This window comes from Mus caroli, unplaced genomic scaffold (genome assembly GCF_978045245.1).
Source record: "Mus caroli unplaced genomic scaffold, Mus_caroli_1 scaffold_6, whole genome shotgun sequence".
Lineage (NCBI taxonomy): Eukaryota > Metazoa > Chordata > Mammalia > Rodentia > Muridae > Mus > Mus caroli.
The window spans coordinates 70,471,963-70,499,872 of NW_028227261.1; the positions used below are offsets into that span (position 1 = coordinate 70,471,963).

Below are 27,910 nucleotides of genomic sequence, written 5' to 3' on the forward strand. Positions count from 1 at the left end.
GCTTTAAATGGGCAGTGTTATTGGGGATAGTGCCACTCTGTGATAAGTGCCACCTTAGAGAGCCTGCGGATATATTTTAAAGCTAAAGACACAGATTAAAAAAGTTTTCCAAGTGTGTGTATATAATAATTCTAACATTTGTCTTAAGGCAGAGCTTCAGTTTAGGGTCACTAGGAATTTCTTGCTTATAAAGATCAAGTCCTCTACCTCTGAGCTGTCAGCACAGGAATCCTTCCACAGTCTTCTGAAACTCTATTCAATTTCAATGTTATCATCTGTTACAACATGTACTGAGCCTTGTATTAATATAACTATAGTAAAACAATTCTAACTAGAGGTTATAAGACAGAACCTAACACTATACTTTAAATCAGGTACTACTTGTAAATTATTTATTAAGTAGACTGCTGAGATAGATATCACTCTGCTATATTAAGCAAATGAGGCTGTTGTGGAATGGGGTATTCTGGGCATGACATGGCCATTGCCCTCCTTAACTCCCTCCAGCTATTACTGCTAGCAGAACACTATACAAAACTGGATCCACTAACATTCTATCATGAAAAAGGGAAGGGACTCAAAAAACTGTATCTTTCCCTACGGACTTATATGCAGTTAAATGTTGATGGAAGGAGGGTCTCATTGTAAGGCTATGCCCTTTCTTGAGCATATACACACAGTTAAACATTGTATGAAGAAGAGGAGATGTTTTCTTCACTGATAAGGTGCCCATGCCACTGCAGATGACTCCTCACCGACATTCCTACAAGTTCCTATGGCCCTATTAACCTCACTGCTTCACCACGCTAATGTGTATGGAACTGCTTCTTTGGTCTGTCATCGGTGCCCAAGCTGGGGTGGACAGACAATTATTTGTCTCTCCAGGAAATTTCCACCTAGGACAGGCACAGAGAGTGCAGATTGCATGGCTCATTCCTAGGCGGCATCTGCACAAAGCTGACCTCACACAAGGCAGAAGCAGAATGGTGGTTAGCAGCGGCTGAGGCCTTCAAAATTCTTGCTTGTCTTTTGAAGTATTCAGTGCATCATCATAAAGTATACTATAGAGAAATGACAAATTATTATGTCACATATATTTAATACAATCTAAGCAGGATACTGAAATATTACATGGTACCTTATACACATGTATAGTTTCAAATATCAAATTTTATATTTAAATTAAAAATATGAAACACTGAAAAAAATTCCAAAAGAGGTTTAAAAAATAGAATAATCTTTAAACAATAGTAGGTAAATTATTCTTAGATAGAAGAGCTACTCTTTAGCAATGAATCCTGAGTAATGACACAGTTCTTAGATAACTAAGGAACTACATCCTAAGGCTCTCATCCTTGCACAGTGTTTGGGTTTGTTTATAAAATGGGCTAGCACTGCAATGGCTATATTGTACTATGTTAAGAAGGGATGCTGTGCGTGCAATGGCAGCTCCTAACCAACTGACTTGCAGTTAGGAGTGTTCTGACTGCTCCTAATCTAGTCAGATACACCCTTGGCAACAGGCTATGGACTCTCCTTGAGAAGGTGATTCCCTGTTGGCATGAAGTGAGTTCCCATGTAGTTAGAGAAATATAAGCAGAGCTACTAGGCAAAGACCTGAGGGAGGCTAATTAGTTACTTACATGATGCTGGGATAAAAGACCCAACAAAGCAACTTAAAGAGTTGATTTTGAACTGCAGTTCAAGGTTATGGTTAATGATGGTTGGTAAGCAGGCTAATTTTATGACAACTTTATACAAGCCAGAGTTATTGGGGAAGAGAGGACACCTCAATTAAGAAAATACCCTTACTACATTGGCTGTGATAAAACCATTATTCAGCACTCTCCCATGCCTCTGCTTCAGCTCCTGCCTTCAGGTTCCTGCCTGAACTTCTTACCCTGACTTCTCAGGATGACAAGTTACAGGCTATAAGATTGAAGAAATCATTTCTTCCCTAAGTTGATTTTGTTATGGTGTTTTATCACAGTAATAGAAGCCCTTAGATATAACTGTTACCAGTCATGGGGTATTGCCACAACAGACCTTGCCATGTGTTTTGGGAAGAACCGTAGAAGTGTTAAAACATTGGGCTGGAAAAGCCATTGAGTGCTCAGAGCTCAGTACACTATTTTGCTCATGCCTAGGAGAACGTTGAGAGCAATGCAGATGATGGAAGCCTGGCTTGTCAAGTTTCAGAGGAAAGTTAGAGAAGCCTTTAAATGCTCAGTCAGGACTATTCAATAGTTTGAATTAATAACTATGTTCCTGGTTAGCTGGAATTCAAGAATCAGCTGTGATTAAGAAGAGACCACCATCGATGAGGAGAAATCTTCTGGGAAGTGTTTCCTCGGGGTCAGCGTACAGATGCTGTGGTCCAGAGAGGGCCAAGCCTGTACTTTGTGATGGCTGTCAAACCTGGTCATGTGTGAGGGTCTTCCTGGTGGTACTAGTTCTGAAGATGTGAAAGGGTAAGGGTCATAGAGAAGAGCTGAAGTGGCACCATGGAACGGTTGGGTTCCCTAACACGACAGGTTATTGGTGAAGGTGAGACACGGTTGCAGAGACTCCAGCCATTTGGAGATGCAAGGACCATTGGACAGCAGTTAAGCAATCAGAGGGTGGAGCCAGCTTGAACTTAGAGGATGTGACATGTGTGCTGTGACAAGACCTCTGGAGCCTAGAGGGTTGTGAGTCCCGGAAATCTGACATTGAGCCTTACATTGTTGAACTATAGTCCAGTTTGTGACTCTGCCATGATTCTTCCTTCTTGGACTAAGAAAGTATGTAGCTTTTGAAAAATTTTTATTTTAAAGGATCCCAAAGTTAAGAGACTTTGAACTTTTAAAGATGCTTTGGAGTTTTACAGAGAATTGTGAGTTTTAAAGAGACTACAGATATTTTAGAGAGACTGTATATTTAAGGGAAACTTGGAACTTGAAAGAGAATTGGATGTTTTAAGGAGGCAGAACTTTTAAAGTCCTTTAATTTTTTTTTTGGTTTTTTCGAGACAGGGTTTCTCTGTGTAGCCCTGGCTGTCCTGGCACTCACTTTGTAGACCAGGCTGGCCTCGAACTCAGAAATCCGCCTGCCTCTGCCTCCCGAGTGCTTAAAGTCCTTTAATTTTTAAAAGCAGTGGGATTGTTAAAAGTTAGAATGTTTTAATATTGTGATATTAATATTAACATGATATCCTGAGGAGAAAGAAAAGTTTTTAGTTGAATAGTGATGTATTTTTGTGTCAAATTGGTAAAGAGTCGATTATGATGGCTAGTTTTAAACAAACATGACACAAGCCAAAATCATTTGGGAAGAGGCACTTTAAAATAAATGCCTTGACCAGACTGACTCTCAGGCAAGCCTGTAGGAAGCACTCCTCCATGGCCTCTGTTTCAGTTCTCTGTCTTCCCTGGATGGTGGGCAGCAAAGGTCAAGGATAGCCAGAGTAAAAGGATAGAATTGCTCCTTCCTGTAGCTAGACTGTGGTCTCCCTATAGAAGTGTATGTGTTTCTGTCTGTCTGTCTGTCTGTCAGAGAGAGAGAGAGAGAGAGAGACAGAGACAGTTACAGAGACAGAGAGACTGGGTGGCCCCAGACTGTGGTACCTGCGCCTCAGCTTTCTCAGAGTTGGGGTTATAGAAATTTACCTCCACACCTGGATCCCCATCTCCACTCTTCAGTTCTTATTAGGACTGACAAAGGAAAAGGGTGCTGAATAAAAAGTCAAAATTCACTTATATTCTCTCACTCAGGCTGTTCATGCTCATTCTTATAGAAACAGCAATTTAAAGATCGACCGCACAAAATAATTATAAAAACAACTTATCATAATTGTTTTGAAGTAGGATAAATGGAAAAATACTCAAATTTCATGGTATCTTGTGACTTGTACAGCAAGAGCCTCCTATAAATGCATTCAAACAGTATATTTTTAATACTGAGTAGAATTAATATTTTTTTATTCATTATCTCTCATTCATAGAGGACAAAACTGGAAGATATAAAATTTTGTATGTTTCCCTATGGAATATTAAAAGAATAAATCACTTAATTGATCATATAAATTATCAGGACAATTACATTATTTTTTGATGACCAACACATATTTTCCATACACATACATAGGAAGATACACGTTTAGATTAAGAAGTTTCAAGTTTCGTAATAATTAAAATTATCTAGTTCTAAAATATGAGGTTTTCTTTGTTTTGATATTCACATTCAAGATTAAAAAAAACACAGAATACTACCAACTAAAGTATCTTAGGCAGAAATGTAATTATCTATGTACTGAAATATCAAATGAGAATTTTACTCAGTTACAGCATCACTCACAAAAACTCTTTTCTGAGAGATGTAGTTATTAAAAGCCTATGGTATGTTTCAGAAAATGTCAAGCAGATGAAGGTAATGTAGAGGACTTTTCAGCGATGCTTTTGCTCGCAGTTAGACTTCAGTAGCCTTTAGAGACCATTAAGTACCCTTGGCTAATTGGCCAATGGTAAATTAATCCTCTTTTCATTCTAGCAGCACTATTTTAACACCTTAGACTCTGTCAGTGGAGTGTCTGAATGACAAAATAATATTGTGCATGAATAATAAGCAGAAAAGTTAAATTAACATTTCATGTTTCACATGCCATACCTGTGTCAGAGAACTTTCTTTTTAAGTCACTGACATTCAACTTTCTTAAACAATTTCATGTTGACATCATTTTGAGGCAAATTTTCCTAATTACTGTTAATTGCCTATCAAGAAAAAACTCTTTTCATGAAGTGCAGTTGTCTAGCACAGATGAAATCAGCTCCACTGTGCACATTAAAGATGAAGCATGACACTAAGGCGCTACTTTGTTATAAGGCCGTATTAAATATGGTGCACAATTAACCAGGTGCTTTTTTATAGTTCCGGAAATGCCAATCTGTCTTCCTATGTTCAAATTAGATTTTATCATAGAAATTTGGGTATCTGCATATGTATAACAGGTAGACGACTCTCAGTAACATTTACAAAGAGAAAAATTAATTCAATGCCCTTACACTTGGAAATACAGGTACTGGATAGTGCCCAACTAAAATGGTTTTTTTTTTGTAAATATATTTTTTAAGAATAAAAGTCAATGCTATTTTGAAGTCAAATTGTTCAAAAAAGTTTACTAACACTTTAAAATTTTGAAAACAGCCCCTACAACATTTGACATTTATCCTTAATTGAGTTGATGATTTTGATATTACCAAATAAGTTTCTGACAATGTTGTGTATTTCAAAATAATCAGAATAGCTAAACCAACATCAAAATCAAACTACATCTAGTAGGAAAGGGTGCTGAAATCAATCTCCTTGAGTTATGTGGACACTAAGGCACACAGCTGTAACAGCTGGGAGGCATACTGCTGATCCCACAAGTATGTGAAAATTAATGGATATAGAAATGTGATATATATGATACTTGGAAGTTAACATATGAAATTGCAACATTTAAGATTAGCTTAATTGTGTGTTGCTTTGCTGTCATTTAACATGCCATATTTAAGTTAACTGGAAATAAAGATACTCTATTACATCAGACACTTGGAAACAAATGTATATTACCACTACCAGAGTGATTTGTCAACATCCAAGTGGTAAGATTCTGAGTTCAGTATTAGCCCTCTTAAACACTTAAAAAGAAATGGCATGCTTACTACCAACCATGAAGCCAAACCTGCTTCTGTCGGAGAGAAAGAGGTGGGCCATCCCATCTATCCCAGACAGTGAATATGTCTCTTTGAACATGTCACTCTCATAGCCCTTCTAACTCTAGACTATTTAGCTAATTAAATAAAGTAGTCACAGATACTGTACTCCCCTCCCTTTTAAAATTCTATTTGTCTTTCACTATTTTTGTCAACATTTTTTCCAGTTATTGACATTATTTTGGGGCAGGAACAAAAATACAAACTATACCACACACACACACACATGCAAGTTGTTCTAGGGTGAAGTTAAAACTCTGTTTCAGTACAGGACAACCACAAATGTCCAAGGGAAGTTATACTGACTGAACTATTGGTCACAGAGGAGATCAAACTCCAGAATGTCTACACAAATCTGATGATTTTCTCGTTTTCCTCTAATTAAATTCTGTTTTTCTTTGTTTTAAAAGCAAAAACTTAAACATTATTGGTTTTCTGTCCCAGTGTGATTGTATTACAACAGAACTGATTCCTATTATATTTAATTGCTCAAAAGACCTTTGTTGACTTGACCAAGGAAATTAACATCTACACATATTATTGTAACTAAATGTCAATGAGTCTAGACAGTCACAAATTATTCATACTTAATTTCTACTTAAATCTTAAAGAAATTATGGCAATGGTGCTTAATGCTTTTTTTTCTTTTTTTCCTTTCTTTTCTACCATGGGTTGATCACAGGGTTTTAGACATGCTAGGTAAAAAACTTTATCATTAATGTATAGTCCTGGGTCCCTAAAGTAATTAAAAATTATTATTATTATTATTATCATTATCATCATCATCATCATCATCGTCATCATCATCGTTGTTGTTGTTGTTATTACTTTTACTACTGTGTATGTGTATTATGTGTGTGCATGTGCCCATGTGGGTAAAGTCAGTTTTCAGAAGCTGGTTCTGAGCTTCCTTTGAGGTACCTGAGAATCAAGCTTAGGTGTCACATGAGCACAGCAGTGGTTTTACTCACTGAGCTATCTCAGCAGGCCTGATATCCACAGTGGTATTTTTGAAGTGTTCTACAAGACAACACTTTTCAACAAACTTCTGAAATATGGACAATGGGATGTATATTATATGGTAAACTGTCATATGGTGTTTAGCCTCACCTAGAGTCTGACTCAGGACGCAGGGGTGGTTTCCACACTTCAGACCAAACATGTTTATGTCAACTGTCGCACAAAATCCCTTGTCCTGAGCCTGGCTCTATAGGAAGGCTTAGCAAGAAGCTAAAGAAATAAAAACATTATGCCTATAAAGACAGCTAGAAGGCAAACTAAAATTGCCAGCGCAGGTTACTATTGTCTCTCTCCCGACGTTTATCTATGCCTACAGCAGAGAAGCTGAATCACACCAGTATAGGCTACTGGTCTGCCCAGAACTCCATCATGGCTGTTCAGGAGGGCCCAGGCCTTCCTGTAGGATGGTTGTAAGTGCTTGATTTGATGTTACTCTTCTGCTGTGCTTTGTTCTTTTACTTGGAAGCCTCACTCTAGGGGAAATTCTACCCTACCAGGGACTCTCTCAACTGAACTCCAGCTGTCTGCCTTGGTGGCTAGGTGCTTGGCTTCAACTGATTATTTGAAGTGCCTGATGCAATGGTGTTTTGCTATCTGCTGCTTCTCCTGCTAATCACTACTTATTTATTTTAATTTTGCTTACTATTTATTTAATAAACTCATTTAAAACCTAAAGCACAAACATCATACACCGGACCATATAGAACATACAACTTATTATATTATAATTTATTTAAATTATACTGAATAAGTTCACAGTAATTTAAATTAAATATCACTAGTTTGGAAAGACCAAAGATTTTCCATTTGTAGTTCCAATTTTATATATTTAAATTAGTGAAAAGCAATACGTTTCTGAATATGCTTTCTAACTAAGAATAGCATCTTGATACTTGGGATTGAAATATTTTGATGATAATAGTAAACTATAAAAGGTCTAAGCCTTGCAAATAAATTATTTGGATAAATACCAGTGAATTTCAAAAATCATTCAATTCATTAGAAGTTAAGCAGCAGTGGTGTTGCTATTCACATGATGTTGACTGTAGCTTTGCTTTATTAAAATTCTCCAGAGACAGAGCTTCATAGCTGTACTTCTGTTTTCTCTGTATGTTCCTCAGGACTTTAAGAGTGTCAGAACTGAACATGTTTTTAAAATAATGGAAGCTTTTTTTCTACAACTTGAGGAGTTGGTAAAATAAAGATACTAATGCCATGTAAATGTTTTTTTTTTAATTAAAAAGTAATAGTCATCAAATTTACCAAAGAAAATAGCTTTCATGGCATAGAGCATACATTTCTACCAGGGAAACGAAAGTAATGCAGAGATTTATTAAGTTTTATTGGAGGCTAGATTTCTCAAAGTATTATCTCAATTTCACAGAGAAGCTATTTTTAGCACAAAAATTTCAGTAAAAATAAATTTCCACTATTCTTCATTTTAGTTTTCTATTTTGATTTTTCTATTTATTTTATTTTTCAAGAGTTTAGTGTCTTTAATCACTCAATGAATAAGCAAAGTCTGACTCAGTCAGACCACACCACACACACACACACACACACACACACACACACACACACACACACACTGCAATTTGTACTACAGTAACTCAGACTCAGGTCTGGAAAAGTTTATTTTGGTTTCATTGATCAAAGGTTTTCTCTGATTATCTCCTGAGCAGCTTGTTCTTAAGAGTCCACACCAGACATGTACCTTGGAAACCTGTCAAGACATACAGACATACAGACATACAGACACATATTTAGTTTCTCTCCAGCACCCCTGCCCTTTGGCACATTGCTGCTCTCCCACTGATTCTGCTATACTGATATGCTTTTCTCTTATTTTCTTTATGGCCAAACTTGGTCTCAAATAAAAAAAATAATCTTAAAGTTATATTTTAAAGTAGTGACAACTTTAACCACTTACAAAATTCTGTAATTTTTGGTCTTTCCACACACATTTCACGTTGTCCGTTTTATACATTTCATTAAATTTGCCTTACACTTGTGTGGCAGAGGCAGGAGATCCCTGTGAGTTCTGGGCCAGACTAGGCATCATAGCAGGCCTAATGTCCACATCTGTCAGGTGATGTCAACAACACTGCTTCTCACCTTGACATTTTTAAGCTTTCCTATGTTCTAATGGTTTTGCTGCATGCATATAACTTTCAATTTATTCCGCTCAAATGCCACTTCCTTCAAAACCCTTAACGAAGAAAGACAGCAAAGTCCCCTCCATACTTATATCTGATGTACACACGCGTCTCTGTTTATAGACATGTGTACAGCTATAGTAACACTATGTATTTACACAGATCATGACTTCCTTGTACTGAGATACTCACTCAGCTCTCATATCAGTGTCTTAAGTAAGGAATAAAAATCATATTCATTCCATACTGATCATCTCATTATAACAAAGCTTTAGATGTGTTAGCTACACTGAAGTAATATGAAATGTAATATATAGGGAGGCATTGATGCACGTACAAACCGATATTCTACTCATTAAATGTCGGAGTGAAATGCCTAGGGAACAAAGAGGACTACCAGGATGCAGGCATAGGTGGGAGAAAGAGAAGGCTTGCGTGGTACAGGGTGGGACATACTCAAAGTACACTATATGTCTGCAGGGCAGCCCTGTGCAATAAAATAAAACAGAAACCCAAATTCTAAGATAATAAGTTCAGTTAAATATCACAAGCCAGCAGTCAGAAGAATGCTCTGAATTTGTCACTTCCCTGCAGATTGATGTTTTAATGAGACAAACACATTTGAGAGTAGGTTGTTATAGAGAGGAAATATTGCAGTAACTAAAAGACTACAGCATCCGATACTGTTTTATCTTAAACAGAAAGAGTTTCTAATTTAGTCTGTTTAGTCTGTATTTCCTTTTGTATACTTTCTGCTCCAAGATCAGACGTGAAAACAGAATGTAAGACTGATTATCCTAGCACACAGAGTTCTGAGTAATAATAGTGGTGCCTACCAAAGTCTAATACTAGACACAGATATTGTGTTAACAAATATCCCTCGGTTCATGTAGAAGACCGGACATAGGAACACGGCAGGCACGTCCAATTCCACATGGACCCTGGGCTCACATCCTGGATTTCGCACAGTTTACCTTGCGAACATGATCCGAGTGACATTTCACAAATTCCTGGATAAATGTTGCTACACTCTGCCAGGAGAGAGACGGGCTATGGCATGCACAGATCAATAATCGCACCGTGCTTCATCAGCCTCAAAATAAAAAAAAAAAACGCTTCATCTGGCAAAAGCCACGGCCCTAGAGAATCTGACATATATGAACTGAGTAGCCTACCACAATTGTGTACCACATAATCTACTGGTGGAAAGGAAAGGAAACTTTGGAGATGGGCAGTGAGAGTCATAGAGTTGTTTTCTATGTTTTTGTTACTGGAGGCTTGAACAAAGGTTAGACAAGGAAAATGAGGTGATTCAAAAATCCTAAAATTCCGGGCTGAGGGGAATAAAAGGCATATAAACAATCATCAACAAAATACACATTTAGGAAATATTGACAACCAAAATAAATATGTGAAAATTTTAACGCAGATTCACAGAATCTAACACATAATTAAGGGTTTGCCAAACACATCTGAGATGTGTTGTCTATCTGCTGGATTAACCTAAAAGCCCAAGGCATTTGTGGACTGGGCCAGGCTCCAGATTCCCACACTTCACTCAAGTCCTTTATTTGAGTTTTGATTAACCAGTTTAAAATTAATTGGTTAAGAAAACTGAATAAGAAATTGTACCAATTTAAAAACTCAAATCCTAAAAATTAAACTGCTTTATTTAAGATTGCCATTGCCTCAAAAGCCTGAGAATAAAATGTGCTATTATATAATTTATCTGACTCAGAGTAGGAGAATTAAGATTTCTTCAAGAAATTGGGAAAGATAATGATGTTCCTTAAAATCAATCAATCAAACAAACAACAGAGCATCCATTGGAGGCTTAAGCTTAGAGACTGCTTGTGAGTCAGTCCTGTGGTCACTCACAAAGGTTACAGGTGAGTTCTGACACCAATAGCCTAGAGTGACATTTTGTTTTTCAGGTAACAGATTAGAAAGCTTCTCTTTTTGAATTTTTAAGAAATATTATTGTCTTAGGTTCTTTTCAACTGCTGTGACAAAATGTTATAACTAAGGAAAATTATAAGAGAGAATGTTTAATTTGGAGCTCATTGTTCCAGAGGGTGAGAGTCCGTGCCCATGGCCGTTTTGGTGGGGAGCATGGCAGCAGATGGCAAGACAATGAAGCAGTAGTTAAGACCTCATGTCTTTTATTTTTATTTTTTGCTGATTGCTTTTTGTCTGATTATTTTTATAAAAATGATGACTGGTGTTATAAATATCTTATTTGGTCCATTATAATATTCTTATTATTTAGATATTTTCTAATTTTAAATATATTTTGATCATATTAACTGGTATGTGGATATTAGCCGTAAGTATAAGATACCCAAGCTATAATCCACAGACCCAAAGAAGCTAAATAACAAGGAGGACACAGGGTGTATTCTTGACTTTCATTTAGAGGGGGAAATAAAATAGTCATTGTGGGGAGATGAAGACAGAGAACTGAGTGAGAGAGGGCATGGAGAAGGGATGGGGACAGGGGGATCAGATGGAAGGAGAACCTTTGAGAGAGGGCCCCTCGAGAGTAAACTGAAATATAAAGCAGGCAGGGGCAGGGGTATCTCTAGGACATATCAGAGACCTGGGATAGAGGAGGCTCCAGAGAGTCTATGAGGATGACCCTAGAGGTGAGACTTCCAGCAGTGGGGTATATAGAGCTTTAAGTGTCCACCTCCTATGGCCACACAGGACTGAGAAGTGCATGAATAAGGACACCAACCTACCCACAAAAACTTGGACCCAAAATTTGTCCTGCCTATAAGAAGTGTAGGGACAAAAATGGCCAACAAATGACTGGCCCAACTTAAGATTCATTCCATAGGCAAGAACCAATCCCTGACACTATTATTAATACTCTGCCATGCTTGCAGACTGTAGCCTAGCAATAACTGTTCTCTGAAAGGCTTCACCCATCAGCAGACCAAAACAAATGCAGAGACCCACAGCCAAATATTAGATGGAGCTCAGTAAGTCTTGTGGAAGAGTTAGAGGAAAGATTGAGGAGCTCAGAGGGGCAGGAACTACATAAGAAAACCTAAAGTCAACTAACCTGAATTCTTGGGGGCTCCCAGAGACTGAACCATCAAATAAAGATGCTGACGTGCAGCTTGGTCTTCATGTGGGTTCCCCACAACAACTTAGAGTGGGGACTTGCCTGACTCTGGATCCTGCTCCCCTAACTGGGCTGTCTTGTCTGGACTCAGTGGGGGAGGACATACCTAGTCCTGCACTGACTTCAGGTACCAGGGTGTGTTGGTTCTTCAGGAGGGACCTCTCCCTTCCCAGAGGTGAAGGGGGAAGAGGATGGGACGAAGAGCTCTGTGAGAGGGGGACTAGGAGGAAATGAGGGGCTGTAATCTTGCAATTGTGGTATAAATTGAAAAGTAAACAGATTAATGGAAAAAATTTAAAAACCAAAAGGGAAGAAAAATACCTCCACCAAAAAACCCCACCAAACTGTAACAAAAGAAAAGCACACAAAAAGTTGTGTAGGTAGAGTGGGAGAGACCTTGGAACTCTTGGCCCTACATGGGATGCCTCCATTACATCTCTCCTTTCAGAGCTCAGGAAACCCCGTGGAAGAGGAATCAGAAAGAGTGCAACACGGAGAGGGGATGGAGGATATCGGGAGAAAAATGTTCTCTAAGTCAACATGAGTAATCTCTTATGAACTTACAGAGATTGAAGCAGCATGCACTGGGCCTGCATGGGTCTATATCAGGTCCTCTACATATATGTTATATCTTCCATTTTAGTATGTTATAAGATTCCTGAATGTGCAAATGAGTGGTTTCTCTTGAGATTTCTTGGGCTCTTGTCCATCTGTTGGCTTGTCTTGCCCAACTTCATCATCTCTCTCTCTCTCTCTCTCTCTCTCTCTCTGACACACACACACACACACACACACACACACAAATGGAATGTATGAATGTAAACTTAAAGTGACTGGGATGAATGAATGTAAACATGGCCTCTATGGTAAAAATTAGCAAACGTTAACAATTGAATTGTCACTTATACCTATTGGGAGTGACACTGGTTATACCAATCACTCCAGGACAGGCCTCACCTTCAGGAGAACGCACATCCCTCTATCCACAAGCATGAGGCAGAGAAAGTTAACTAGAAATGGCATGGGCTTTTCAAACCTCAAAGCCAATCCCCAGTGACACACCTCCTCCAACAAGGTCATGACCCCTAATTCTTTCCAAAGAGTTTTACAACTGGGGACCACTACTCAAATATATGAGCCTATGGGGCTATTCTCTCTCAAAGTGCCATAATTATTATACCTTCCTCAGGGACCTAAAATCCTGGAGCTAGTTAGGTAACCACAGTATCAATATAGTGAAATAACTTCCTTGAAAACACAAAGTTATTATGCAAATCAGGATCCAGAATATTAAAAGCCTAATGACTAGAAAGCTGACCAGAATAACTGAAATGGGCCTTGTAGGGTGTGTGATGAACAGTGAGTAGAATGTGCCTCACCGTCCTTGAAAGTGCCCTCACTAAGCTGACACACCTTCACACCATTCCAAACCTCCAATGCTTTCATGGCACTCTGTCCATCAACTGGTTTGGCAACTGTTTATTGTGCTTCTTAAACAACATCAATACCTACAACTTCTTTCTGTGAACAAAACCAGACAGTAAATCTATCTTTACATGCTCTTTAAAGGTGAGCCATGTCCTCAATTATGCTTAAGTCTGTGAAAGTTTTCAAATTTGTTTAATATGTTATTTTTATCTAAGGAGAAGCCTGTTAATTATAAAAACAACACAATTAACCAATATTATACTAGAAACATATTAAATACCTAGAAGCCATCTTAGGAAAGTAGAAGGATTTTGGAACTAAGATTAAGAAATAAGACTGTGGTCTGAAAAGGTAGGTCAAAGGCTAAGAGAATCCAAAATTAGTTGTCAGCACTCATGTCAAGTAGCTTATAACTGCTTGTAATTCCAGCTCCAAGGAACTCCATGCTTGGCCTTTGGCCTACATAGGCACCTGTATAAACTTGGTGTAATAACATAAGCACATAAAATATGCATATAAAATAAATTTTAAAGACAGAAATATCTTGAGTTGCATTAAATGAGAACTATCTATAAGCTTATGGGAACTGCTATTTAATTATTATTAGTTTTTATTTTTATTTTATGTGTAATGGGAGTTTTACACACATGTATCTATTCCTGTGTGCCATATGTGTGCTTGACAGCCATGGAGGCCAAAAGAGGACATTGGGTCCCTTGGAACTGGAGTTGCTGGTATTTTTGGAGTTACATATGGGTCTTGGGGATTGAACAGGGATCCTCTGTAAGAAGACCAGGCACTATTCACACTGAGCCACCTTTCCAGCCCCTGGTATTTGAACCCTTCATCCCTAGTTTGTGCTACTGTTTATGGAAGATAATGGCATCTAGGAGGTGGAATTTTGCTGGAGAAGTACACTACTAAAGATGAGCTTTGAGAATTTATAGTCTTGTCTCTCTCCTTCTTCACCCTCTCTGTTTCCAGTGTATAACTGAACATGTGATCTCTCACTCACTGCTCCAGCTGCCCACTGTGCCGCCTGACTGTGGACTTTCTCTGGAACAATGAGCCAAAATAAATTCCTTTTTCTATAAGTTGCTTCTGGTCATGGCATTTTCTTGGGGCAATGGAAAAGTCATTAATACATGGATTTAGGTTGTCATCCTGAAGCTACTACTTTATATCCTGACCTTGGGTAAGTGTCTCAATTCATTAAGACTTAATTGCATTGCATACAAAACAATGGATAATGTCTTCTTTCCAAAGCTTTATAACAAGCCAATACAAGTAAAAACAAAAATGCTTAGAAATTAGATACAATAGTCATTGAATAAAAGCTCTCTTGGGTTTTTAGAGAGCACAGAGCCTGGAACCCCTATTAGCAAATCACAGGTCCTGTGGTGTTATGATGCCTATCCTAGTTTCTCCATTGCTACAAGAGGATCAGTTGTGGAGTCCACTTCTCTGAATAAATGTCTGAAGTCATGAAAAAGGGTGTATAAGGAGCTTTTAACAGCACTTGACTCTTAGCACATGCAAAAAAATACTGTTTCTATAAGAACATACACTGTAAGATTTGAAAGAATAGATCAGTAACAATAGTAATAATAGACAAGTAATAATGGGTGGGTTATGAAAGAAAGGACTCCTTAGTATGAGCGAGTTTTGATGTGAGGAGAGTAAAGATCCTAAGGACAGGTTGGCTGAGCACAGCAGAGTAAAGAATAGGGAAACTACAGGCAGGGGAGTAGGTGCTCTCCGAGCAAGAAAAAGAAATCCCATATAGTTAGGATAGAATTTTGAAGACAATATGCAAACACAGAATAAGAAAGACCTACCAGTTAAATTACATATACAGGAACAGTGAAAGCAATTTGTTATTTTTATAAATATTAATGTAAAATAGATACTAAAGTACACTCAAACACATAATAAGGTGAGAATACTGAAGAGCATAAAAGCATAGAAAATAGCCCTGTATTCAAAGTGCTTATAGTATCAAAAGTAAGTAGTTCTCATAAGGAAGGGACAGACAGTGTCTGTGTACCTCAGGAAGTATGATTATTTCCTTTTCTTTCATCACCCAACACTAAATCATACTAAATCATACTGCCACATGCTAACATAAGCAGCTGGCAGGACCTTCCCAGTGAATTGAGAACATTGACCAAGAAAATAGGAGTTAGGTTCACAGACAAAATAGCCACTTTCAACACATTCACTACTTGTCATAGTCTAAGGCCCAATTCAACTTAATATTTTATCATGAGAGAATCTTTATCATTTATTAATATTATATCTAGAGTTGCATCTAGACACTGACAAAACTAGTGTATATAAAATAAGCAAAATACAGGAGATTAGAACAGCACAGTCTACAACAAGACTCAAGTGACACTTTAAAACATCCCATTTAACAACAGTATATTCTCCTGCTTCATTTATATGAACTTATATATTTATGTGAATTTATAGAAATACATAATCTGTGTTTCAGTGGTACTAACTTGAGAAAGGGACAATTCTAGTCCTATTCAGTTCATCTGAAAAGATGACTGAATAGCAACACCCAGAAGATAAGTGGTATGCTGGCATGGAGGCTGCCAGCATACCACCCTGAGGCTGAGGATGGAGGGTCATGAGTTTGAGGTCTGACACAGAGAACTTGTCCCAAACACAAAGTACAGTCAAAAGAAAGACTAGAACCAGAGCCAACAGAAGCACAAAGTAATGCAATGTACTCAAAGAAAAACAAACCTGCAAAAAAACCAAAAACAACAACAACAAAACAATTGCCAAAAAACAAAGTCAAAATTAATAGGATGCTAGCAAGATAAGAAAAAGGAAACAAGAGAAGATAAAATGAGCACGATCATAGGTCATTACAAGTAGAATAGCCATTAAAGAGTTAACCAAAACACAGGTACTAGCTACCCAAGGTAGCTAGAACAAAATGCACCCATTACATCGCTAAATCAACAGGATGGCAACAGAACTCTTAAGGGCAGGTGGCACACACCTTCAATCTCAGCACTTTGGAGGCAGAGACAGGAGACATATGTGAATTCCAGGCACACACAGTGAGACTCTTATCTCCAAAACAACAAACAAAACCAAATAAACCTTAAAACCATCATAATTACATGTCTGCAGAAAGTTAAGAAAAGAAGGTTGTTTTCTGAATTTGGTATATTATCTACTTAGGAAATACCAAAGTATACACCGCCCTTGGAGGTGAGCTTAAGACAGCAACCTATGTAAAATGCAGCTGCTTTACAAATCAGTATTTTTATTAATGCTGTACCTTTAATTTTTAATATAATTTTGCTGATACAGAAAGCAGTCACATCATGCTTTATCAAAAACCCACTCAAGAATTATTTCTGTTTGCAAACATAGACATCCATTTCATTAGTATGCAGACTTGTTTTCAGATCAATAAGTGGTAATAATGCTTTAATATTAATTCCTATATTGCCAATAATATCCATTAGGTACTGGATTCATATGCCTAGTTTATACATGCATCCCCAGAATTGCAGATAAACTTCTCAGGAAATAGGCCAGCCACAAAAACTGTAAAAAGTAGACTAGGATGTAGCATACGTTCCATGTTTTCAGATTTGATTCATCCTTTGATTATATAATTGTCAGTTTTCACAGTGGTGCTTTATGTAAATGTATAGTTCAAAACGGAGTATCATCAATCCAAACAGCCATCCTAAAAACCAGACATTCCAACACAGTCAGCGCAATTAATACTGTCCCAATTTGAAACTGACAACCTGAAGAACAGTAAGCAAATAGTTAAAGTCTTTTTTTTTTATATTAAAGCATCCTGTTTTTATAAGAGCAAAGTCCTTCTATGTACAGTAAGAACACTTCGGTTCTTACCACCCAACAGCTGTGGGTTGAGTTGATCTGATTCAGGGAGTGTTTGTTGGTGTTGGGACATAGGATGGAACACACAAGGCAGCAAGAGTGAGAGCAGCCCAAAGCACCTCAGTTGCATTGGATAGATGGTTTGAAGGTTCAGTGACTTCACATTCAGACACATTTTAGTGTCAACATTTTTTAAGATTTATTTATTTATTTATTTATTTATTTATTTATTTATATGATGAGTACACTGTAGCTGTCTTCAGACACACCAGAAGAGAGCATCGGATCCTGTTACAGATGGTTGTGAGCCACAATTTGGTTGCTGGGAACTGAACTGAGAACCTCTAGAATAGCAGCAGTCAGTGCTCTTAACCACTGAGTTATCTCTCCAGCCCCTTGTGTTACCAATTTTTTTTTTTTTTTTTTTTTGGTTTTTTCGAGACAGGGTTTCTCTGTGTAGCACTGGCTATCCTGGAACTCACTTTGTAGACCAGGCTGGCCTCAAACTCAGAAATCCACTTGCCTCTGCCTCCTGAGTGCTGGGATTAAAGGCGTGCACCACCACGCCCCACATGTTACTAAATTTATCATGGCCCCCACATACCTTCTGTGACTCCATGTGAGATCAAGACACACAATTGATGGAACAGATTAAAAAAAAACTTGTACATATGCCTAATACAAATTGGAACTAAAACCACATGTAAGATAAAAAGCCATCCATTCGGTCTACATCGAACATACCTGCTAGCATTCACTCTTTACCTTTATTGTCTGTCTGCTGGTCTGGAATCGGTGATCGCTGACTTGCTGTTGATGGAGGAGCTTCTCGTTTGCTTCTTTATACTCCTTAGCAGACGCCTCTGCTGCTCTCCTGGCGTTCTGAAGCAAACTGTTCTGTTGCTGCAAGGATACAATCCGTTCTCGTAATAAAATGGTGCTGCTACTGGATTTCTGGGCAGGTAGATTTTTGCACTTCTCTCTGTTAACTAAATAAAACCAATATTCCTCATACTTTACAATACCAGCTTACATTTATGCAGACACTGTCAGCTTCTCACTACACTCTTACCTCTGGCAGGAAGGGCACTGTGCAAGCTCTTCTGCAGGCTTCCACTCTTCTTTTGAAATGTCATTTTCTTGGTGTTCTTATTATGAGAAATACTCTAAATGTAAAAGTTCCAGAAAAGTTGGTTACTATTCAATGACAATGTCAAACAAATTCACACGTCACGTATAGTATATTTAAGTAGGCAAAAACCTGTAGACGATAAGATTCTAGAAATGGTTCCTCAATTGAAGACCTCAGATATAAAGCTGAATTTATATTTTAATATATAGAATAAATTTAAAGTTGAACTATCAGGTGGAAGACATAGACACAAAATCAACTCAAATGAAGTAGAATTCAACCCAATACAGGACAGTTTAAAGCAGTGGGAGCAGATGGAGCAACAATAATAAAACAGGGGCATTTAATGAGGTACTCTCTGGGAGTCTGGGTATGTTGTCCTGATGTTTTTCCTGCTCCAATGTAGACATAAGCAACTGCAAATCGAAGCTGAAATGGTGATTATAGTAATATTCCTCTTGCTTTCATGCTAGGAGGGGGACTCATACTCAGGAGACCAAGCAGGAAGACTACCTCAGGCCTCAGACCAGCCTGGCTTACATGGAGAACTCCAAGCTGTGGCCTCCGGAGATAAAAGGGGTGTCATGTGCAGCATCAGTTATGTACTTTTTTCCGTACCCATCCAGGTACAGACAGACATCCTATGCTGCTGAAATCTGCTAATCTTTTTTTTATTATCCTTGGACTAATATCTAAGAGTTAGACAACTGGGTTGTAGCTAAAGTTTGGTGAGAGCGGTAGTTACGGCTTTCCAGAAACTATCAAACACTTTTCTGGAATGCTACTTCGCTGCACTTCATAATCCAACCAGCAAGCTTGAGTTCTAGTTTCTCTGCATTTGTGTCAGCTGGGGGTCAATCTGCATTACTTTCACTGAGCATTCAGATCTGCCCCCCTCTCTATTTGGGTGAATTATCTGTTCATGCCCTGCCCACTCCTAACTGGGTTGCTGTATCTTGGATGGATGGAATTTGAGAGGTCTTCATAGAATTCAAAATATGAAACCCTTATCAGAGATTGGGTACCAGCTACCCTTTTATTCTGTTTTCTCACCTCTTACGTAGAAACTTTGCTTAGGAAAGGCAGATAATTTTAATATACTCTAACTTACGGATCTTGGTTTTGGCATCAGGATTTAAATTCTTCATTCATCAAACCCTAGGTTCTGCAGATTTTCTCTCGAATTTCCTTCTAAGAGCTTTATAACTTAAATGCCATACTTTTTTTTTTTATCTGTGACACATCAAGAAACCTTATACATAAGGTATGAGGTTTAGCTATATATTCCTATTTTGCTTAGGAATAGCCCACTGATTCAGCATTATTTGTCAAAAACTACCCTTCCTTAATTGAAATATGTGTGTCGGGGGAGGGGTTGTTGTATTATCTCTTTTTATAACTGAACCAATTGTGGCAAATTAGAATATATGATACCCTCTATGGGACAAATAAAAACCAGTTATTTTCTAGTTTTGTAATTCTTATTTGTTTCATTCTCTAGCTTTACTTCTTTGCTTCTTTCTTTAATAACATGCTGTCTTATTCCATGTTGTAACCTGTCCATAATTAGTCACTGAAGCACTTAGCAGTGACAGTTGGATTAAAATGAATATCATATATATATTTATACATATATATATATATATTTCCATATCTATTATAAGGCTTTTGTCTTTTGTTGACTGACTTTCCTTATACAAACTGCAGTACTGTTGGTTCTGTTAATCTGATGAGTGATTGCCAATTGCATTCTGAATATTTGGGGTACTGTGTATGAAGACTATAGATATTATTTGCATTTTGTTTGAGAAGAACTCTCATATTACACTGTTGAGACAAGAGGCACAACATCAATTATACAAGTTGAGAATGGACGTCCAGTCTCTAGAGACACTGTAGTTGAGGAGGGGCACATCATTACTGTTTTGCAGGGTGGAAGAAGTCCAGGCTCTCCAGTGGGCCTCTGCTGATGCTACTGTAGCTGGAAGACAGAGGGGGCCTTGTTAGTGCTCTCACCCGGCCTACTATGACAACATGAGGAGGCCTGGGAGCTTGTTAGATATGAGGTAATGAAAGTCCCCTTCTCCTTGCTTTGCTTATGAAATCACCAGGCTAGAAAGGAAAGGGGCATCTCTTAGATGGTGACATATGTCCACAACTTCTTTACAGTCTCCAGTGAAATGAAGTAGATGGAGTCATTACCAGTAGCTCCCCTGTGGATCCTCTTATACTTTGCCCAGATAGGAGGAGGAGGGGGGGGAGGGAGGGAGAAGGGAAGGGGAAGGGGAAGGGGAAGGGGAAGGGGAAGGGGAAGGGGAAGGGGAAGGGGAAGGGGAAGGGGAAGGGGAAGGGGAAGGGGAAGGGGAAGGGGAAGGGGAAGGGGAAGGGGAAGGGGAAGGGGAAGGGGAAGGGGAAGAGGAGAGACAAGAGCTAAGTCCTTACAGATAAATGACAAGAAGATCTAGGTACTTAATAGGCCTTTAATGATGGAGGTGAAGGTGGAAGTGGAGTGAGTGTTTGGCTGATACCTGGTAGTGATTATGTAAAGTTTTCTGTCATGCTAGGCTAATCTCTGCATCTTCTGGCTGGAAAGAATATGGTTTAACTGGGGACTTTTATAGTTTTTAATATTACAGTTTAAGGATGTAGGTGTCTCAGTTGTCTATATCCAGTGTATAAGGAACAAATCAAGAGTTCAACACTATGTTGAACCTCAATTCCTAAGGTTCCCATCTAGATGTTTTTCCTTTTCTTTTAAAATTTATAGTAGGTTGTACTAGTTTATATCTATCTTCCTATTTACTGCATAAGGGGGACATTGATAAATTAGACCATATTAATATATGTTACCTTATTGAAAAGGTACCATGTAGGAGGGCAAAAGGCATAGGAAAAATGTCATGTGTATGTATATACATACTAATATATTCAACAAAATCCCACACCTAGAATATCCTATATATAAGAAAAATAGATAATTTGTGAATAGAATGAATAGACATGAAAATACAGTCTCCTGAAGAATTATAAATTGTCAACAACAACAAAGAAAAGGTTCAATTTCTTGGTAATTATAGAAAACTAAAGAAAACCCTCAGTGGTCAACATCCAATCACATGCCAGTGGCTGCAATGGGGGAGCCTAACGGACTAAAGGATGAGATTCTATAACTTGCTGGTGGGGGCACTGAAGCCCTCCCGGACTTAAGAGAATAAAAGGCACCAACCAGAGTCTCAGAAATTTACCAGCCATGGTGTGGAATTCATGTTTGAGCTTTTGCTACAGAAATGACCATATTTATCCACAAACAAATGTACAAGACTATTCTTTGTGATTCTATTTGTAGGAAATATGACGTGAAGCTTCTAAGTTCCTACAGTACAGTAGACGACAAAACACTATGTATACTACTCATAAGGCTGGAAGCCAATGGACTCTGAGCGGCGGCAGTGAACACACAATGCCAGGGACCAGGGGCTTTGTCTCCTACTCGTATGTCTCCAGAGAGGAGACTTCATCAGACCTTGAAGGGAGCAAACTGATAATGCAAAGGAAGTGACTCTATTTCAGTCAGGGGCTATCATTTCATTATGTTCTGTTAAAATCGTTTGTAGATTTATGAAAAGGGTTTCCATGTGCTTGTCATATCACTGAGAACTTGAGTGTCTTCCATTTACAAGCTCATTAGGCTATGTATGTATAGTGATAATAAACAACTCAGTCTATCAAGTGATATGGAGAAAAATAGCAACAACAAAAAAGTTAATTTTTTTTTTAAAGCCAGGGTCTTTCACTATATAAACCAGGCTAGGCTGGCCTAGTACTCCTAATCTCCTGCCTCAGCCACCAAATATTAATGTCTGTAGAAACTAGCTATTTACCATTTGTCAGGTGGCAGAGCATAGGACGATACATAGCTTTATCTCAATGACAGCTAACAAAAGTAAACATGTCTTCATTTGTTATATTTCATATCCTTAAAAACAATAATGAGCTTATTATTTTTTAACATTTCCTATACTTTGAAATAAGACTGTCTTAAGATTTATAAACCTGGCGTTTGTTTTCATTTTACCTTTGCAAAATTGCAAACAAGTGTTTGAAAATGATTCAAAGGTGGGTATTTTTGCTGTCTACTTTCAAGAAGACAGTTTTTTAGGGATTCAAATTTAAATAGTGGTACAATGCATCAATTTAAGTTTTTTTTTTTTACTTAGTATAAAATATTTTTTATTGAATATTTTCTTTATTTACATTTCAAATGTTTTTTTTTATATATTTTTATTACATATTTTCCTCAATTACATTTCCAATGCTATCCCAAAAGTCCCCCATAGCGCCCCCCACTTCCCTACCCACCCATTCCCATTCTTTTGGCCCTGGCATTCCCCTATATTGGGGCATATAAAGTTTACAAGTCCAATGGGCCTCTCTTTCCATTGATGGCCGACTAGGCCATCTTTCGATACATATGCAGCTAGAGACAAGAGCTCCGGGGTTCTGGTTAGTACATCATGTTGTTCCAACAATAGGGTTGCAGATCCCTTTAGCTCCTTGGGTACTTTCTCTAGCTTCTCCATTGGGAGCCCTGTGATACATCCAATAGCTGACTGTGAACATCCACTCCTGTGTTTGCTAGGCCCCGGCATCATCTCACAAGAGACAGCTATATTTGGGTCCTTTCAGCAAAATCTTGCTAGTGTATGCAATGGTGTCAGCGTTTAGAAGCTGATTATGGGACGGATCCCTGGATACAGCAGTCTCTAAATGGTCCATCCTTTCATCACAGCTACGAACTTTGTCTCTGTAACTCCTTCCCTGGGTGTTTTGTTCCCAATTCTAAGAAGGTGCACAGTGTCCACACTTTGGTCTTCATTCTTCTTGAGTTTCATGCGTTTATCAAATTGTATCTTATATCTTGGGTATCCTAAGTTTTGGGCTAATATCCACTTATCAATGAATACATATTGTGTGAGTTCTTTTGTGATTGTGTTACTTCACTCAAGATGATGCCTTCCAGGTCCATCCATTTGGCTAGGAATTTCATAAATTCATTCTTTTTAATAGCTGAGTAGTACTCCATTGTGTAAATGTACCATAATTTCTGTATCCATTCCTCTGTTGAGGGACATCTGGGTTCTTTCCAGCTTCTGGCTATTATAAATAGGGCTGCTATGAACATAGTGGAGCATGTGTCCTTTTTACCGGTTGGGACATCTTCTGGATATATGCCCAGGAGAGGTATTGCTGGATCCTCCAGTAGTACTATGTCCAATTTTCTGAGGAACCGCCAGACTGATTTCCAGAGTGGTTGTACAAGCTTGCAATCCCACCAACAATGGAGGAGTGTTCCTCTTTCTCCACATCCTCGCCAGCATCTGCTGTCACCTGAATTTTTGATCTTAGCCATTCTGACTGGTGTGAGGTGGAATCTCAGGGTTGTTTTGATTTGCATTTCCCTGATGATTAAGGATGTTGAACATTTTTTCAGGTGTTTCTCTGCCATTCGGTATTCCTCAGGTGAGAATTCTTTGTTCAGTTCTGAGCCCCATTTTTAATGGGGTTATTTGACTTTCTGGAGTCCACCTTCTTGAGTTCTTTATATATATTGGATATTAGTCCCTTATCTGATTTAGGATAGGTGAAGATCCTTTCCCAGTCTGTTGGTGGTTTTTTTGTCTTATTGATGGTGTCTTTAGCCTTGCAGAAGCTTTGTAGTTTCATGAGGTCCCACTTGTCAATTCTCGATCTTACAGCACAGGCCATTACTGTTCTATTCAGGAATTTTTCCCCTGTGCCCATATCTTCAAGGCTTTTCCCCACTTTCTCCTCTATAAGTTTCAGTGTCTCTGGTTTTATGTGAAGTTCCTTGATCCACTTAGACTTGACCTTAGTACAAGGAGATAGGAATGGATCGATTCACATTCTTCTACATGTTAACAACCAGTTGTGCCAGCACCATTTGTTGAAAATGCTGTCTTTCTTCCACTGGATGTTTTTAGCTCCCTTGTCGAAGATCAAGTGACCATAGGTGTGTGGGTTCATTTCTGGGTCTTCAATTCTATTCCATTGGTCTATTTGTCTGTCACTATACCAGTACCATGCAGTTTTTATCACAATTGCTCTGTAGTAGAGCTTTAGGTCCGGCATGGTGATTCCACCAGAGGTTCTTTTATCCTTGAGAAGAGTTTTTGCTATCCTAGGTTTTTTGTTATTCCAGATGAATTTGCAGATTGCACTTTCTAATTCGTTGAAGAATTGATTTGGAATTTTGATGGGGATTGCATTGAATCTGTAGATTGCTTTTGGCAAGATAGCCATTTTTACAATGTTGATCCTGCCAATCCATGAGCATGGGAGATCTTTCCATCTTCTGAGATCTTCTATAATTTCTTTCTTCAGAGACTTGAAGTTTTTATTATACAGATCTTTCACTTCCTTAGTTAGAGACACGCCAAGATATTTTATATTATTTGTGACTATTGAGAAGGGTGTTGTTTCCCTAATTTCTTTCTCAGCCTGTTTATTCTTTGTGTAGAGAAAGGCCATTGATTTGTTTGAGTTAATTTTATATCCAGCTACTTCACCGAAGCTGTTTATCAGGCTTAGGAGTTCTCTGGTGGAATTTTTAGGGTCACTTATATATACTATCATATCATCTGCAAAAAGTGATATTTTGACTTCATCTTTTCCAATTTGTATCCCTTTGATCTCCTTTTGTTGTCGAATTGCTCTGGCTAGGACTTCAAGTACAATGTTGAATAGGTATGGAGAAAGTGGACAGCCTTGTCTAGTCCCTGATTTTAGAGGGATTGCTTCAAGCTTCTGACCATTTACTTTGATGTTGGCTACTGGTTTGCTGTAGATTGCTTTTATCATGTTTAGGTATGGGCCTTGAATTCCTGATCTTTCCAAGACTTTTATCATGAATGGGTGTTGGATCTTGTCAAATGCTTTTTCCGCATCTAACGAGATGACCATGTGGTTTTTGTCTTTGAGTTTGTTTATATACTGGATTACGTTGATGGATTTCCGTATATTGAACCATCCCTGCATCCCTGGGATGAAACCTACTTGGTCAGGATGGATGATTGTTTTGATGTGTTCTTGGATTCGGTTAGCAAGAACTTTATTGAGGATTTTTGCATCAATATTCATAAGGGATATTGGTCTGAAGTTTTCTATCTTTGTTGGGTCTTTTTGTGGTTTAGGTATCAGAGTAATTGTGGCTTCATAGAATGAGTTGGGTAGAGTACCTTCTGTTTCTATTTTGTGGAATAGTTTGTGAAGAACTGGGATTAGATCTTCTTTGAAGGTCTGATAGAACTCTGCACTAAACCCATCTGGTCCTGGGCTTTTTTTAGTTGGGAGACTATTAATGACTGCTTCTATTTCTTTGGGGGATATAGGGCTGTTTAGATCATTAACCTGATCTTGATTCAACTTTGGTACCTGGTATCTGTCTAGGAACTTCTCCATTTCATCCAGGTTCTCCAGTTTTGTTGAGTATAGCCTTTGGTAGAAGGATCTGATGGTGTTTTGGATGTCTTCAGGATCTGTTGTTATGTCTCCTTTTTCATTTCTGATTTTGTTAATTAGGATGCTTTCCCTGTGCCCTCTAGTGAGTCTGGCTAAGGGTTTATCTATCTTGTTGATTTTTTTCAAAGAACCAGCTCCTTGATTGGTTGATTCTTTGAATAGTTTTTCTTGTTTCCACTTGGTTGATTTCACCCCTGAGTTTGATTATTTCCTGCCGTCTACTCCTCTTGGGCGAAGTTGCTTCCTTTTGTTCTAGTGCTTTTAGGTGTGTTGTCAAGCTGCTAATGTGTGCTCTCTCTAGTTTCCTTTTGGAGGCACTCAGAGCTATGAGTTTGCCTCTTAGAAATGCTTTCATTGCGTCCCATAAGTTTGGGTATGTTGTGGCTTCATTTTCATTGAACTCTAAAAAGTCCTTAATTTCTTTCTTTATTCCTTCCTTGACCAAGGTATCATTGAGAAGAGTGTTGTTCAGTTTCCACGTGAAGGTTGGCTTTCTATTATTTATTTTGTTATTGAAGATCAGCCTTAGTCCATGGTGATCTGATAGGATGCATGGGACAATTTCAATATTTTTGTATCTGTTGAGGCCTGCTTTGTGACCAATTATGTGGTCAATTTTGGAGAAGGTACCATGAGGTGCTGAGAAGAAGGTATATCCTTTTGTTTTAGGATAGAATGTTCTGTAGATATCTGCCAGATCCATTTGATTCATAATTTCTCTTAGTTTCACTGTGTCCCTGTTTAGTTTCTGTTTCCATGATTTGTCCATTGGTGAAAGTGGTGTGTTGAAGTCTCCCACTATTATTGTATGAGGTGCAATGTGTGCTTTGAGCTTTACTAAAGTTTCTTTAATGAATGTGGCTGCCTTTGTATTTGGAGCATAGATATTCAGGATTGATAGTTCCTCTTGGAGGATTTTACCATTGATGAGTATGAAGTGTCCCTCCCTGTCTTTTTTAATGACTTTGGGTTGGAAGTCAATCTTATCAGATATTAGAATGGCTACTCCAGCTTGTTTCTTCATGCCATTTGCTTGGAAAATTGTTTTCCAGCCTTTCATTCTGAGGTAGTGTCTATCCTTTTCTCTGAGATGAGTTTCCTGTAAGCAGCAAAATGTTGGGTCTTGTTTGTGTAGCCAGTTTGTTAGTCTATGTCTTTTTATCGGGGAGTTGAGTCCATTGATATTAAGAGATATTAAGGAAAAGTAATTGTTGTTTCCTGTTATTTTTGTTGTTAAAGTTGGCATTCTGTTCTTGTGGCTGTCTTCTTTTAGGTTTGTTGAGGGATTACCTTCTTGTTGTTTCTAGGGCGTGGTTCCTGTCCTTGTATTGGTTTTTTTCTGTTATTATCCTTTGAAGGGCTGGATTCGTGGAGAGATTATGTGTGAATTTGGTTTTGTCGTGGAATACTTTGGTTTCTCCATCTATGTTAATTGAGAGTTTGGCTGGGTATAGTAGCCTGGGCTGGAATTTGTGTTCTTTTAGTGTCTGTATAACATCCGTCCAGGATCTTCTGGCTTTCATAGTCTCTGGTGAAAAATCTGGTGTAATTCTGATAGGCTTGCCTTTATATGTTACTTGGCCTTTTTCTCTTACTGCTTTTAGTATTCTATCTTTATTTAGAGCATTTGTTGTTCTGATTATTATGTGTCGGGAGGTGTTTCTTTTCTGGTCCAGTCTATTTGGAGTTCTGTAGGCTTCTTGTATGTTCATGGGCATCTCTTTCTTTAGATTTGGGAAGTTTTCTTCTATAATTTTGTTGAAGATGTTTGCTGGTCCTTTGAGTTGAAAATCTTCATTCTCATCCACTCCTATTATCCGTAGGTTTGGTCTTCTCATTGTGTCCTGTATTTCTTGGAAGTTTTGAGTTAGGATCTTTTTGCATTTTA

The 27,910-nt window shown here is 38.2% G+C and overlaps 1 protein-coding gene across 3 annotated transcripts in view; it reads right to left on the reverse strand.

The window, feature by feature from the left end:
* The window catches only part of Cntln (centlein), a 243,179-nt gene that overhangs the window by 40,120 nt on the left and 175,149 nt on the right, over positions 1-27,910 (reverse strand). For all 3 annotated transcript variants that reach the window (XM_085839197.1, XM_085839196.1, XM_085839198.1), the window contains 2 exons: positions 18,424-18,517; positions 18,117-18,340 (listed from right to left, as the gene is read on the reverse strand). In XM_085839197.1, the coding sequence (XP_085695323.1) occupies positions 18,117-18,340; positions 18,424-18,517 (318 nt within the window). The remainder of the gene's footprint in view (positions 1-18,116; positions 18,341-18,423; positions 18,518-27,910) is intronic.